The sequence below is a fragment of the Gymnoscopelus braueri genome (genome assembly GCF_963280865.1).
Source record: "Gymnoscopelus braueri genome assembly, chromosome: 3".
Taxonomy (NCBI): domain Eukaryota; kingdom Metazoa; phylum Chordata; class Actinopteri; order Myctophiformes; family Myctophidae; genus Gymnoscopelus; species Gymnoscopelus braueri.
Window position 1 is genome coordinate 24,231,302 of NC_137612.1, and position 13,443 is coordinate 24,244,744.

The window sequence follows — 13,443 nt, forward strand, 5'->3', positions numbered from 1 at the left end:
CCTCTCATCATCCGAGCTCCCTGTTGTCAGGCACTGCGGCATTCCAGGCATGTTAGAACATGAGCATGCCATGTTCTGTGTCTGAGGGAATCAGTGAAACGGGGCGGATATAGACCATTGGGTCACACTTGGAGCTATGGATTCAGAAAATCAAATGAGAGCTGTATTATTAATCACGTCTCATGTCCTGACAGGTATTCCTGCAGCTCATAGCATTAATGTAATCTAAGATTGTGTTTAACTTTTCGACAATGAAGGGCACCAGTAAGCTATCAATGTATAAAAAGTGAAACAATTATGAAGATGTCTGCTGTTGGCATCATGGACAGTTCTGTGCTTATGAGGTTTTACTGTACAATTATTATAATTTGATAGAGTTTTCACATAAACAGGGCACAAATGTATGCCATGCCTGGGCAACTGGCCAATATGAACTAAAGGCAAACACAAAATAAGTAGCTTTTCTTTTTTTTTTAAGGAAAGGGGGGGGGGGGGGGGTTATTAATTCTGACATTTAAATGAAATGCCATGTATTCATGTCTGAACAAAACTCTTGCTTTCTATTTTAGCAGGCTTAAGAAGCATTCTTCTACTGGCGAAAGTATACAAAAAATGACTACTTATTTCTGGGCCTAGCCTAATATCGACTCTCAGACATCACTGTGACATCACCGGGGCAATTTAAAGGATATGCTGAGCTGATTTATGCCGTGACCTTGCATAAATTAATGGAATACTGTCATTACCATCACTGAATAAATGTGAGTGTGAATGTGTGATCCACTGTTGAATCGTAGTTTGTTTTCCCTGTATGCATGAGCCTGTATGCATTTCTCTTGCTATGTAGTCATTCATACAGTATATCCCAGCCCCAATGTCATAGACAAAACAAAAAAAATGCATTCATTGTCATCACTGTCATGTGATTCTGGATGCTTCAGTGGTTCAAACTCTAACGTAAAAGCAATACTGTATGTTAAGTTTTGAATTAGGGAGGGGTGGGGTTTGGCTTGACATACAGTTCCTGGCCAAGAGGGCTATATTAGGGTGTAGACCGACTTGAGGGCAGTAAAGGGGCGAGGCTTACCTTAGCTGGTGCGACGCTATTGGTGGACATGGGAAGCTAAAATGCCTCTCTACCTGGTGCAGGTAAACAGACTGACATCAGAAACGTCTGGGATGGATTACTGCAGTCGTTCCACTTCATTTAACCGGTGCCACTGTGGACAACATGACAGCTTGGTTGGTTTGGTTTTGTGGTGTGTGTGTGTGCTTTCTTGTTTGTTTTACACAGGTTTTGACAGTAGACTACTGTCAGATTTCGACAGCAGTTGAAATCAATAGTTGATTTTCTTTTTTCTTTTTTCTACACATTGTTCAGATATTATGTTGGGTAACGCTATGTTCTGTTGTTTTTCCAGTTAACATCCGCTACAAGGATTTGGAATCGTGGAGTCACACTCTGCAGCCAGCCAGGTAAGTGGAAACTGGGAAATTAATAATGCTTCAACAGGCAACAATTTACCGCTGACATTTTGTTAGATGCTGTCTTCATTCTGGAAAAAAAACAAAAGTCTCAGGGGAAACTAAAACAGGAATAAATATGGAATGGTATAATTATGATGTGAATTTGGCTGGCGCTAGGAAAGCAAGGTAGTAATGATGAGCTGTATGGGATTGGTTGTGTGGGATTGGTTCTTCACAGCAAAGCATTTACTGCAGCCCAGAACACTCCTGAGGAATGGAACTAAGTAGACAGAGACAGGTCCCATCTTGCACAGGGAGGCGCACCCTTCACACACACACACACACACACACACACACACACACACACACACACACACACACACACACACACACACACACACACACACACACACACACACACACACACACACACACACACACACACACACACACACACACACACACACACACACACACACACAGCAAAATCCTGTGTTACTTTAACAACATGGACCCTAACGTCCCCATTCTGGGAGAACATAGGTGATAGTAGATGAACATTTGCCGAACACAGCACATGTCCACAACGTGCCGCGTTCAGATATTTTTGCTATTTGACATACAACAAAGTATAGGGTTTAAGTCCAAAAGTTTACCCAAATGGACTTATGTTTTGCTGTGTTTTTCCACATAATTGTTCCATTTGCACTAATCTAATCCTCATCTTTTCTACAGGAATAAGTCAAATGATGCATCATCCTATGCAGTGACAGGAGCCATCCTTGCCACGCCCATAACCAGTGAATCCTTATTACTGTGTCATGGAATGATCCGTATGTTCTGTCCTTCATTCCACCGGAGTCTGTATCATGTTATCAGATTTCAGTGGTGTGAAGAGTAGAAAATATGGAATTTTTCATCAAGGGAGAACTTCTGAAAGATTTTAGCATAACTGTCAGTGTTTTGTTTTTCTTGCATAACTGTCAACTTTTGTGCCCCCTCCCCCCCCCCCCCCCAAAAAAAAAGATAAAGAAGTATCCTATATTTAATGTCCCTTGACTTCATCAGTGGTTAAAATAAAGGTTCTACACAAGCACAAACAAATCACATATGCTGCTCACCTGCAAGTACAACAGTGTACACAACAGTGGATGCACACTGGTTGTGGGATAACAAGTTAGCCATTTTAGCTTTTTGGTTCCCTCCCCAACAGCTACACATCCTCACTTCACCAAGGCAAATTAAAGGTAGTTACATAATTGCCAAGGCGTGGCGATTATGTAACTGATCTCCCAAATTACCCTATTGCCACTCTCATAGTAAACTTTCCAGGTGTGTCCTAAAAGCCTAGTTCAGACCAAAGATTTGCAACGAGACGAAACCGTTGAACTTGTAAATGGTCCTTTACGGGTCAAATTTTTACAGTTTTTAAGTTAAATTAATACTGATATCGACTTACTGTGTGCAGTCTCCTCACTAATTGTACAATGGCATCATTATGATGTAGCGTCACACTGTCCACTGAATCAGACAGAAGTTTTGTTGCATCTTCCACAACAAAAATGCTGATACAAACTTTTTTTTTTAAAGAAAGTAAATTATCTATGTATTTTCTCTTAAGAACAGCTTTCCCATCAGGTTCTACGCAATTCTCTGTGGGGCAATTAACCTGCTTCATTAGCACGGGACATTTCCCAGAATCTATTCAAAGCCTTAATTATAGCTAAATAGGTGACTGGAAGTCATTTGACAGCGACTGTGAGCCTTCATCCAGTTATAATTCTTCCACCCAATTAAGACCGAGGGAGCTTAATGAATGAACAAACAAAACAATATGTGGCCAGATCAGCAGAGATTCATGCAGCATTGAGCAATAATGTTTTTATGACAGAACAGCATCATGTTGTTCAAATCTTTTTCTTCCTTTTATTAAATAATTTTAAATCATAAAACAGATCCATGGTCTCAGCAAAACATTTATCACTGTGCGTACAATAAACATTTCAAATTCTTACTGTTACCTGTTATTGTTATTACACTTAAAGGGATAGTTCACCCCCCAAAAATATGTTTTTCCTATTTATTACTCACCCCATGGAGACTTGAATTCAAGGAGATTTTTTTGTTTTTGTCGCATTCCTAAGCCAATAATTTGATGACCGGCGGCGGCTCCGGTAGGAGACAAAAAGGGTCAGCTTTGAGTCTCCTACCGAGACATTAGCATCTTTCCGCCGGTCATCAAATTATTGGCTTAGGAATGTGACACAAACAAAAAAATCTCCATGAATTCAAGGCTTCATGGGGTGTGTAATTGATAGAAAATAAGTCATTTTTTGGGTGAACTACTCCTTTAAGCATAATACATACATACGTATTACATTTAGAATAAACAAGAAAGTACACAAAGTATGTAGCAAGTTGTTCTGACATGGTCATGGACAAAAATATAAAGAATATTAATATATAATATATTAATGTTAATATATAAAGAATATTCTGTTATTTAATATATTGGGTTAGACTTTTATTTGTGTCCAAATGAGAAAGCAGTTGAAAATCACTGATATTGAGGAAAAGCAGGCCTAGCATAGAGCCGTGGGAGGGGGGGGGGTATATTATAGAGTTTGTGGTTAATGTATTTATCACCCAAATATAATTTATATCCCTTTCATACCTTTCAAACAACACCGTCACCATACCAAATCTATTTACGTTATAGATATATCAATAATATTGATATAGTGAATTACTAATGAACATGGGCTCTCCTAGAGTATATAATAATCTGACATGGTGAATAGCGTTCTACATGATATGCTTTGAGTCTTATGTTCTTCTATTTTATCTTTTGCTGAGTCCATACTTTATCTGTACCTATTCCTTTCTGCTGCTGCAATAGTTTGATGTGTCTTATATAGGCCTAGCAGAAATAGCCATCGCTTTATCTAACACACCTCAACCTGGCATTCACCTTCCTGTTGGAGGCGATGATGACCATGGGACTGAGCGCTGCATAGAGCGAGGAGAAAAATATACGCAGGTCCGAGATCAATGAGGAACTCATGGTCTTTCTCACAGTAAGCGTGTACAGCCAAAGGCCGTTATCGACTCCATACAGGACCACATACAGGGTCACAAGGACCACCACGGTCTTGGCGGCCCGTTGCTCTGCCCCGCCGCTTCCACCGCTGCTCCGGCGCCCCTTCGCCTGCTGACTGTGTCTGCAGAGGAAGACCAGAATGATGAAACTGGCCAGGGTCATGAGGATCATGGGCACCGCGTCCCTGCCCACTTGGGACATTCCGTTGACTTGCATGGAGAGCTTGGACGGGAAGCGCACAGAGCAGAACTGCACGTTGATGACGTGGCTCCCGAGGCTGGAGTTGTTGTGGCGGCCATGGGCGTAGAGGATGGTAGCGGAGCCGTCCGTGCAGATGTTGAGGATCCAGAGGAAGAGGAAGACCAGCCACAGGTAGCGGGCCAACAGGGCGCGGACAGAGGCCCAGCGGGATCCTGGAGGGGCGACGCTCAGGCACTGGTAGGCGCTCAGGATGAAGGTGAGCTGGATGGAAAGGGAGCGCGTCGTGCGGTAGACAAACATCACCGACTTGCAGCCGGCGTCCCCGAAGACATTGGCCAGGCGGAAGGAGGCCAGGGTCTCCGTCGAGCAGCGAACGCCCACCAACAACATGTTGACGCAGGCGAGGTGCAGCACGATGGCGTCGGCCGGGAGGAGTCGGCTCTCCTGGTGCAACGCCAGGAGGAAGGCCACGATCACAGCAGAGTTCCCTGGGACTCCTACCACCGCGAGGGACAGATAGAGCATCGCACGAAGAAGCTCCTCGGATTGCATTCCCGCAGGGAGAGTTTGTATAGATGGATCTTAAGAGTTTAACTCACCACAGGCAGATTACATATAATCACACATTAACACAGACACAGGCCTACTCTGTCTTGAAGAATAAATCTAAAGTTAAGAGAGAGATGTGAGTGCAGAAGATCTGGAGGCAACTTGATGCTGGTCCCTCTCTTCTCAGAGTAGTCACATTGTTGTGTTCTTAAACTGCTAGACAATCCACTTGTTGTTGGATCTGTTATACATGGTCCATTGACTTTAGTCTCCCCTTCTCTCCGCGTCCAATTACCTGAGATCAATACAGATGACTGCACCAGCACACAACACCCGGCCCCCCGCGCACACACACACACACACACACACACACACACACACACACACACACACACACACACACACACACACACACACACACACACACACACACACACACACACACACACACACACACACACACACACACACACACACACACACACACACACACACACACACGACAGATCTCAAATTGACAGGAGAAAATTAAAGGGGGGATTCATTTGCGAGACACAAAAGGTCCAGCTTGCTCAACAATGACAGAGAAAATGTAACTGTTAATGAAGGGATAACAACGGCTTGGACCTCTATTGAGTGGAAGAAATTACATTCCTCACTTAATACAGGTGCAAGCTGTATCTCAGCTGTACTGCGGCACCGAATGGGGAGTTTTATATACAATACAATATTCAATGTATATCTGTTCATAAAATGCTAATGTTTCGGCATCTTTATCAAGTCACAATCCCTGAAATCTGTTTCATCTTTTTTAAATAATTTAAAAAACCAACACACCTAAGATTTCTATCTGTTCTATTCGGAGATACTAGTCCCACAGTGCCTTCCTGTGGACGAAAATGGAATGAAACTATTGAGAACATCTCCATTCTTTTCATGATAGAATACATTGTTTTATTACATTGAGTGTGACATGGCAGTAGTTTTATGATTATTTAATTTAGCAAATATAATATTGAAGTCATCTAAGGACTTACCTTAGATATTGTCATGTAAGGACATACTGTAGACTGTTATGTAATGCAGCCATGATGCATCCTACACCTGGGATTAGATAATGATATACTCATTAGGCCATGATGAAACATAATATCCCCAGTGGAGATGGTAGTGAGAAAAATACCATACAGATGATTCATATGATAAGGCTAATAGATTTTAAATGAAATGAAAAGGTATGAGAAAAAGGTGAAATTTATGTTTTAACGTAACAACAAAAGATTAGAAAAATACGCTCTAAATCAATCAAATTACAGACAATTGAGTATTGATTCAATATTGACTTCTGCCACTGCATATAATTTCAGGATCAATTACAAGATCAGTTTTAGCCAATACAGACAAGTGTGTGTATTGTGACCCATCAACGGTATAACCATTGTATTGTGCAGTACCTTGTCACAATGTAGAATACATTGATGGGAAAATGATTGAATTTGCAACCAAAATGATAAAGTGGCCTTGTGGTTAGTGTGTCCGCCTTGAGCCTGGGAGGTCCAAAGACTATAAAATGGCATCCGATGCCTCCCTGCTTAGTTGACACTCAGCATCAAGGGCTGGATTGGGGGTAAGTCCTGCAACATGCTATAGCATCATGTCCAGGGTGTGTACTTGTGCATCAAGCTACCTCATGCTAAGGAACCAGAAGAGCCACATGGCTTGAAGGCAACTTAATTATACAACCAAGACAATTGCCCTCATCGTCATATACTGAAGAATGCCACAAGTGACCCTTGCTGTTGGCTGACTCCAGTTGTTTTCAACAACTGAACAACTTCTTGCCACTAAACATCAAAAGTGCTTTGATGTCTTCCACACAGGCAATCGCAGAATTGCTGTAGTGCTGTATTTGACACATTCGCTCACAATATTACTAGGCCAGCTGGGAAACTGGGTGGTACTATCTGGCACAGTATATGTTTTGCATCCTACTTGCAGGACAAAATCTGTGCGCACAAAAAAGACATGCAGAGTTCCACAAGGTTCCATTCTGGGGCCTCTTCTGTTTAACATCTACATGCTCCCACTCAGATCATGAAAAACAACAAAATATATTATCATAATTATGCAGATGACGTCCAATACAAGCACTGAGTAAATGCAAATCAATGCCTGCCGCAATGTCCCTGCCTTTCACTAAGGTTTGGATAGATTCATTGTGCTGCACTGCAATTGTATTCTCTCATTTCTATATCTGCTTCATTTTAGCTTATTCTTATTTTCTATTCTCTTAATTCTTAACTATTTCTATTCAAATGTCCTTTTATAATGTGTTTCTTTTGCACTGTCTCAATGCTCTTAATGTTTTGTGTGAAGCACTTTGAATTGCCTTGTTGTTGCTGCAATGCTCTACACAAATTAACGTGCCTGGCTTTGCCTTGATGAACTGAACTATGACTGTGGTATATGTTTTCATTGGCATGGACATTGAGTCATTCAAAGACTGTAGTCAATCATGTGCTTCACACTGTACCAAAATAATGAATGACAAACAGTCTATCTAAATCCATCTAATCTAAATCCATCTATTAAAATAATCTCAAATGACAACATTATAGTGCATCTTCTGCTATTTGTATACACGTCTTAATCTGTTGTAAAGCTCATGCTCACGTAAAATTGTGAGGTTAAATGACTGATTATAATTTATATAACAAGTCAGAAAGTATAAAAGATACTTGTTTTTTCTCCTATACAGCTAAAAATAAAAACAATTTCATATGCTGTCCCAGTAGATTTGCCCTCAACAATATCCTGCAGCGGAACATAATTTAAAGTATGTTCAATTAGCTATGAAAAAACATTGAATTCAACAATTAATAAATGCTAGGAGGAAAATGACAAGGCCCTCTGTGAATTATGATGGGGTCCCATGAGGAGAACATGTATGAACTTGCCATTTTAATTAGCTTGATGATGAACATGTAAACGTACAATAAACACATGAAATACTAACAAAACCTCAGAACATTTATTCCCAAAGACAAGCCTCTCAAATGAAGCAACTTCATTAGTCAGAAAGTAGCAATGCACCTCTTTCAAATGAGCAAATGATTGCAGCCATTAAAATCACTTATATTTAAAATACATTGGCCATAGCTAGACCAATATGAAGATTATAAACTGCTGATATAGTATAGACCAATATCCTCCATGCAGGCACAGAGCAAAGAAACATAAGCAAATGAACACCAGCTTGATTTCCCAATGCCATCAATTACAACATACATCCATTGTTCTGCAGCTAATTGCCTTGTTCCTTTGTGTCTTTTAACAAGCTCCAAGGACATGGAAGCGAATGGGAGAGCTAAGCCAAGATCCAGCTGAGTATGCAACAATCCTCTTGGTGGCTCATTCATGGTATCATCAGCCTGTTTAGTCGGGCATCAACAATAACCACACACAGTAACCTCTGAGGTGGCGTGGAGAAACAATGTTATTCTATTTCAGAGTTTACGTTTTTCTGTCAATGGGATTCAAATACAAACTTGCAGTACTTAAAAGGGCATACTGCTCAAATAGAAGACTGACATACAATACAGTATGTTAGTCTTATGACCAGGGGCAACCTAATTAGTATTTATGAACATTCATAACCCTCCCAAATCTGGAAAACAGAGAGCATAGAATATAAGCTCTGATGCTGTATTGCTGTATAGCCTGGAGCTGCTCCATTCATAATGAAAGAGACTTGCATAGTTGCATACAATGTTTGAAACTTAACATCTACATTAGTGTTATAAGAATCAAACGTGATTCTATTATTACAATTTATACATAGCGCATGATAGTAATAATTATGATGATTATCTTCATAATAATTTAACACGCCGTTCATGCAAAGACTGTGACAATATTCTATGGGGAAACTGTGGGGAATAATAGTTAATTTGCAAAGACAAAAAAGCCATTCTTAAAATGAATAAATAATGATTGATTGATACTCTCCAGAGTGTTTACAAAGTAAAATATGATGTAAAATACTGCAATATGGGATATAATAATCTAAGGTTAGCTACTGAGCTGTTGACAGAAATTGTATCTCCATGAAGAAATGTTGGCACTAATGGTGCCCATAGGTGGTCGGAGGAATGTAATGTACCCACAGGCATAACAGATCAACTCTCTATTTTTGATAGTGGTAGATAGATATACATCAGTATGACGATTTGAATATTCTCTTATGCAACATGTGACATAAGCAAGACATTTCAAATGTTAAACTCAGAACTATTGTCCTTTAGCTTAAGCTCTCATTGGCTCTAATTTATTTGTGTTTTTGATTTGTTTTGTTGCCCTCTGAGACAATCTGACTCACTTCTTTGCATGCCCTTAATTTTGGAAGGAGTGGGATGAATTGTGTAATGTTGCCCTATGTTCTCTAGGGCATGGGAGACTATAAATTGAAATGACATGCACTATTACAGTTTACACTGTACGCTTCATTTATCACCTGCATTTTCAGGTAAGGTCATCATTTTAACTGAGAGGTGATGTTAAGATATTCTAGAAGTTTGGCATGTCAATTGAGATGATGTTTAGTGTATCCGATTCTGTATTTTTATTTCATTTTCTAGTAACCACCTTGTCCTGTTTATATACAGTACTCCTAGTTTTTTTTACTATCTACAAGTAGATTCTACAATGTTTAAATTCTTGACTCGTTGCTCCATCTTGACGTAGGCTATGTCCTGTTGATGAAGTTAAACTGACATTATGTTTGCTAGTGTAATCTCCTATAGGATCAAAGAACTGCGTATATAAAATAACATGGAATATGCATCCTCTGTTGATATCATAGTATTGAAAAAAAGAATAACTCAAACTGCAAGATCTTTTTAACGATATGTGGCACAACAAAATTATAATGGTGAAACTTCATTTTCCATTTGCATCGAAATGTGTTTTTGCATCAAACGTGCAATCTCAATTTACCAACATGCTGTATTCACAACAGTTTTGATTTTCCGTGTCTGATTTGCTGAACAAACACCCATGCAGGGCTAGGGGGTCATGGATCTGGATCTGTGTGTGACCATCAAAGGGGTCTCCTTCCTCTTGCAAACCGGTTTGGGCACTCTGGGGAACACAGTGGTCCTGTTGACCTACTGCAACATCGTTTACACTGAACGCAAGCTCCCCCCTGTGGATATGATCTTGTGCCACCTGGTCTTCGCCAACCTGATGCTGCTGCTGACACGGTGCGTACCCCAGACGATGACCGTGTTCGGGCTCAGGGACCTGCTAAACGACCCCGGCTGCAAAGTGGTGATCTACGCCTATCGCATCGGCCGCGCCTTGTCCGTCTGCATCACCTGCATGCTCAGTGTGTTCCAGGCAAGCTTATTATAGTTTTGCATTTTTCCTTTATTTTTTATTTTGTTTGGACTGTTTGTTTTCAGTTTAGTGTTTTTTTTAAGCAAGTTTGCTAGTTTAGTTTAGTTTTTATTTTTGGAAAAGGCTTACCGGTAGTTTTTGTTTGGTTTTTATTAGTTTTAGTGTTGCAGAAAAGATGTGAAATAGCCAATCTGCAAGCTCATAGATAGATTTTTTGACAGTTTTTAACAGGGCTTAAACTGGCACGGCAAAAAATATTGGAAGACAATATTTCATATCCACACTAAATATTACGTTCATGTATGAAATACTGACAAAGACTAAAACTAAGGACATTTTTCTCTATGATTTTTAAATACAAAATACAGTTTCAGTTAGTCATAGTTTTTTTGTGAAGCCTAGTTGTTGTATTTCAGTTAACTAAAATTATATTTCAATTCTAGTTTTCGTTATTTCGTTAGTTTTAGTTAAAGCTGCACTATGTAACTTCTGTTCTACCCCGGATTTGAACTCGGGTCTCCTGCGCAAGTGCTGACATTTTAACCACGGAGGCTGAGCCAATAGAGCCTGCCTGCCTACTTACAATTTTGACCTTCATTTTGTCATACCAGAAACAGGATTGTGTCAACGGTTGTGTCAAACCACACACAGGATAGTGTCAAAGGTTATGTCAAACCTAGACACCCTGGGGGCCATTTATGCCTAAACTTATAAGCCATATTTTACTATTTCGAAAAACCTTTTAAAATAGTTCAACTGGCCAATCTACATCGACACATGTGAGCTTGCAGATTGAACTATTTTAAAATGTTTTTCAAAATAGTAAAAAAATATGGCAAAAAAGTTTAGGGATAAGGGTAAGGCAAGATAGGGCCTCCTCGGATCTAATGTCTCAAAAGAAGAGCAGGGAGACCAAATACAACCACCCCAATTGTATAATAAGTTATATTGTATTAACATACTCTACCATACAGATAGGACAAAATAACATTGTATTCACTAAAAAGTGACATCATACAGCTTTAACTATGATAACCCTGGTTCCAGGCGGTGACCATCGCCCCCGCCGGTGGCCCTCGTCTGTCCAGGCTGAAGGCGGTGCTCCCCTCTCTCATCCTGCCCACCTTCGCGGCGCTCTGGCTCCTGAACATGGCCATATGCATCGCAGCCCCGTTCTTCTCCATCGCCCCGCGGAACGGCACGGTGCCGGCCTTCACCCTCAACCTGGGCTTCTGCCACGTGGATTTCAGAGACCACCTCTCGTATGTGATCAACGGAGTGGCGGTCTCCGTCAGGGACTTTGCCTTCGTGGGCCTGATGCTGGGCTCCAGCGGGTACATATATCCTCCTACTTCTCCTAAACCAAAAGATCATCACCAGCGCTCACTTCAAGTCCTTTTTAAAGGAGATTTTATTATCTGGCACAGGCAGCACAACAAGGGACGCTTTTCAGCGTGAGCCTTCCTCAGCATGAGGCAGTGGTGAAAAGTAACTGAGTACTCAATACTTTTACTTACTTCTACTCCACTACATCTCAGCGGCAAATATTATACTTTTACTCCACTACAATTATTTGAAAACTTGAAATACTAGTTACTTTGCAGATATAAATTATTACATTATAAAACACACATTAACCACTTTAGCCCTATTATATACATAGGCTATTTGAAAATAGCCGATCTACAAGCTCACAACGCGTCGCATCGCGACACGTTGTGAGCTTGTAGATCTGCTATTTTCAAACATTTTAGTACTTTTACTTTTGGTACTTTAAGTATATTTTGATGCCAATATTTTTGTACTTTTACTCAAGTAACATTTTGAACACAGGTCTTTTACTTGTAACAGAGTACTTCTACATTGTGGTATTGATACTTTTACTTAAGTAAAAAATGTCAGTAATCTCTCCACCACTGGCATGAGGACATGCCGAGGAAGGCTCACAAGTGCGTTCGTTGTTGTGCACCGCAAAACCGTCCTTTACCGCGTAGCGTTCACCCAGAAAACAATGTTGTTTGTGACGAGTGCTCCGCATTCTTTTTACAGTTACATCCTACTTCTCCTTCACCGCCACAGCCTCCAGATGAGGAGCGTCCGGCGGCCCCAGCAGGGCGGAGGAGGGGCGGAGACCCGGGCCGCCAAAACGGTGGTCACCCTGGTGGTTCTGTACGCCGTGTTCTTCGGCATCGACAACGTCGTCTGGATTTACATGTTGACGGTGGCCAAGGTGTCACCGGTGGTGGCTGACATGAGAGTGTTCTTCTCGTCTTGCTACGCGTTTCTCAGCCCCTTCTTCATCATCTCTTCCAACAAGAAAGTTAAGGCGAAGATTATGTGTGCAGCTGCTGGCCAAGAGCAGGTGTCAGTGGACACTCAGGAATCCAATGACAAATGATCACAGGCAGTGGTGGACAAAGTATTCAGGCCCAGTACTTAAGTCAATGTATACAGATAGTCCTGGTCAAATATATTACTCAATAAGAAGTGAAAGTTGCTCAGTCAAAAGAGGATTCAAAAGTACATGATTTTAGTACAAATTACTAAGTATTTTTTGTTAAAAAGTACATTTTGTGAAAATAGCAGATCTTCAAGCTCACAACGCGCATTGTCTTTGAAATGTAGTGGAGTAAACGTGAAAAGAAAAGAGGACATGCAGGTGGCTGGAGTGACTGGGGAAGATGCAGAGAACAGAAGCTGATGGAAACAGCTGACCCCTGAAGGGAATT

The 13,443-nt window shown here is 40.7% G+C and overlaps 2 protein-coding genes across 2 annotated transcripts; one reads left to right on the forward strand and one right to left on the reverse strand.

Moving 5' to 3' along the window:
* Positions 1-4,408: 4,408 nt before the first annotated feature.
* On the reverse strand, positions 4,409-5,320 carry ora2 (olfactory receptor class A related 2; the record flags this gene model as incomplete). The annotated part of the gene is made up of 1 exon (XM_080423482.1): positions 4,409-5,320. One exon carries the CDS (start codon positions 5,318-5,320, stop codon positions 4,409-4,411), a length of 912 nt encoding a protein of 303 aa, XP_080279608.1.
* A 5,070-nt stretch (positions 5,321-10,390) lies between these two features.
* On the forward strand, positions 10,391-13,112 carry ora1 (olfactory receptor class A related 1; the record flags this gene model as incomplete). Its single annotated transcript, XM_080423483.1, has 3 exons — positions 10,391-10,714; positions 11,762-12,048; positions 12,764-13,112. The coding sequence occupies 3 exons, from the start codon at positions 10,391-10,393 to the stop codon at positions 13,110-13,112; spliced, it is 960 nt and encodes a 319-aa protein (XP_080279609.1).
* Between the last annotated feature and the right edge of the window lie 331 nt (positions 13,113-13,443).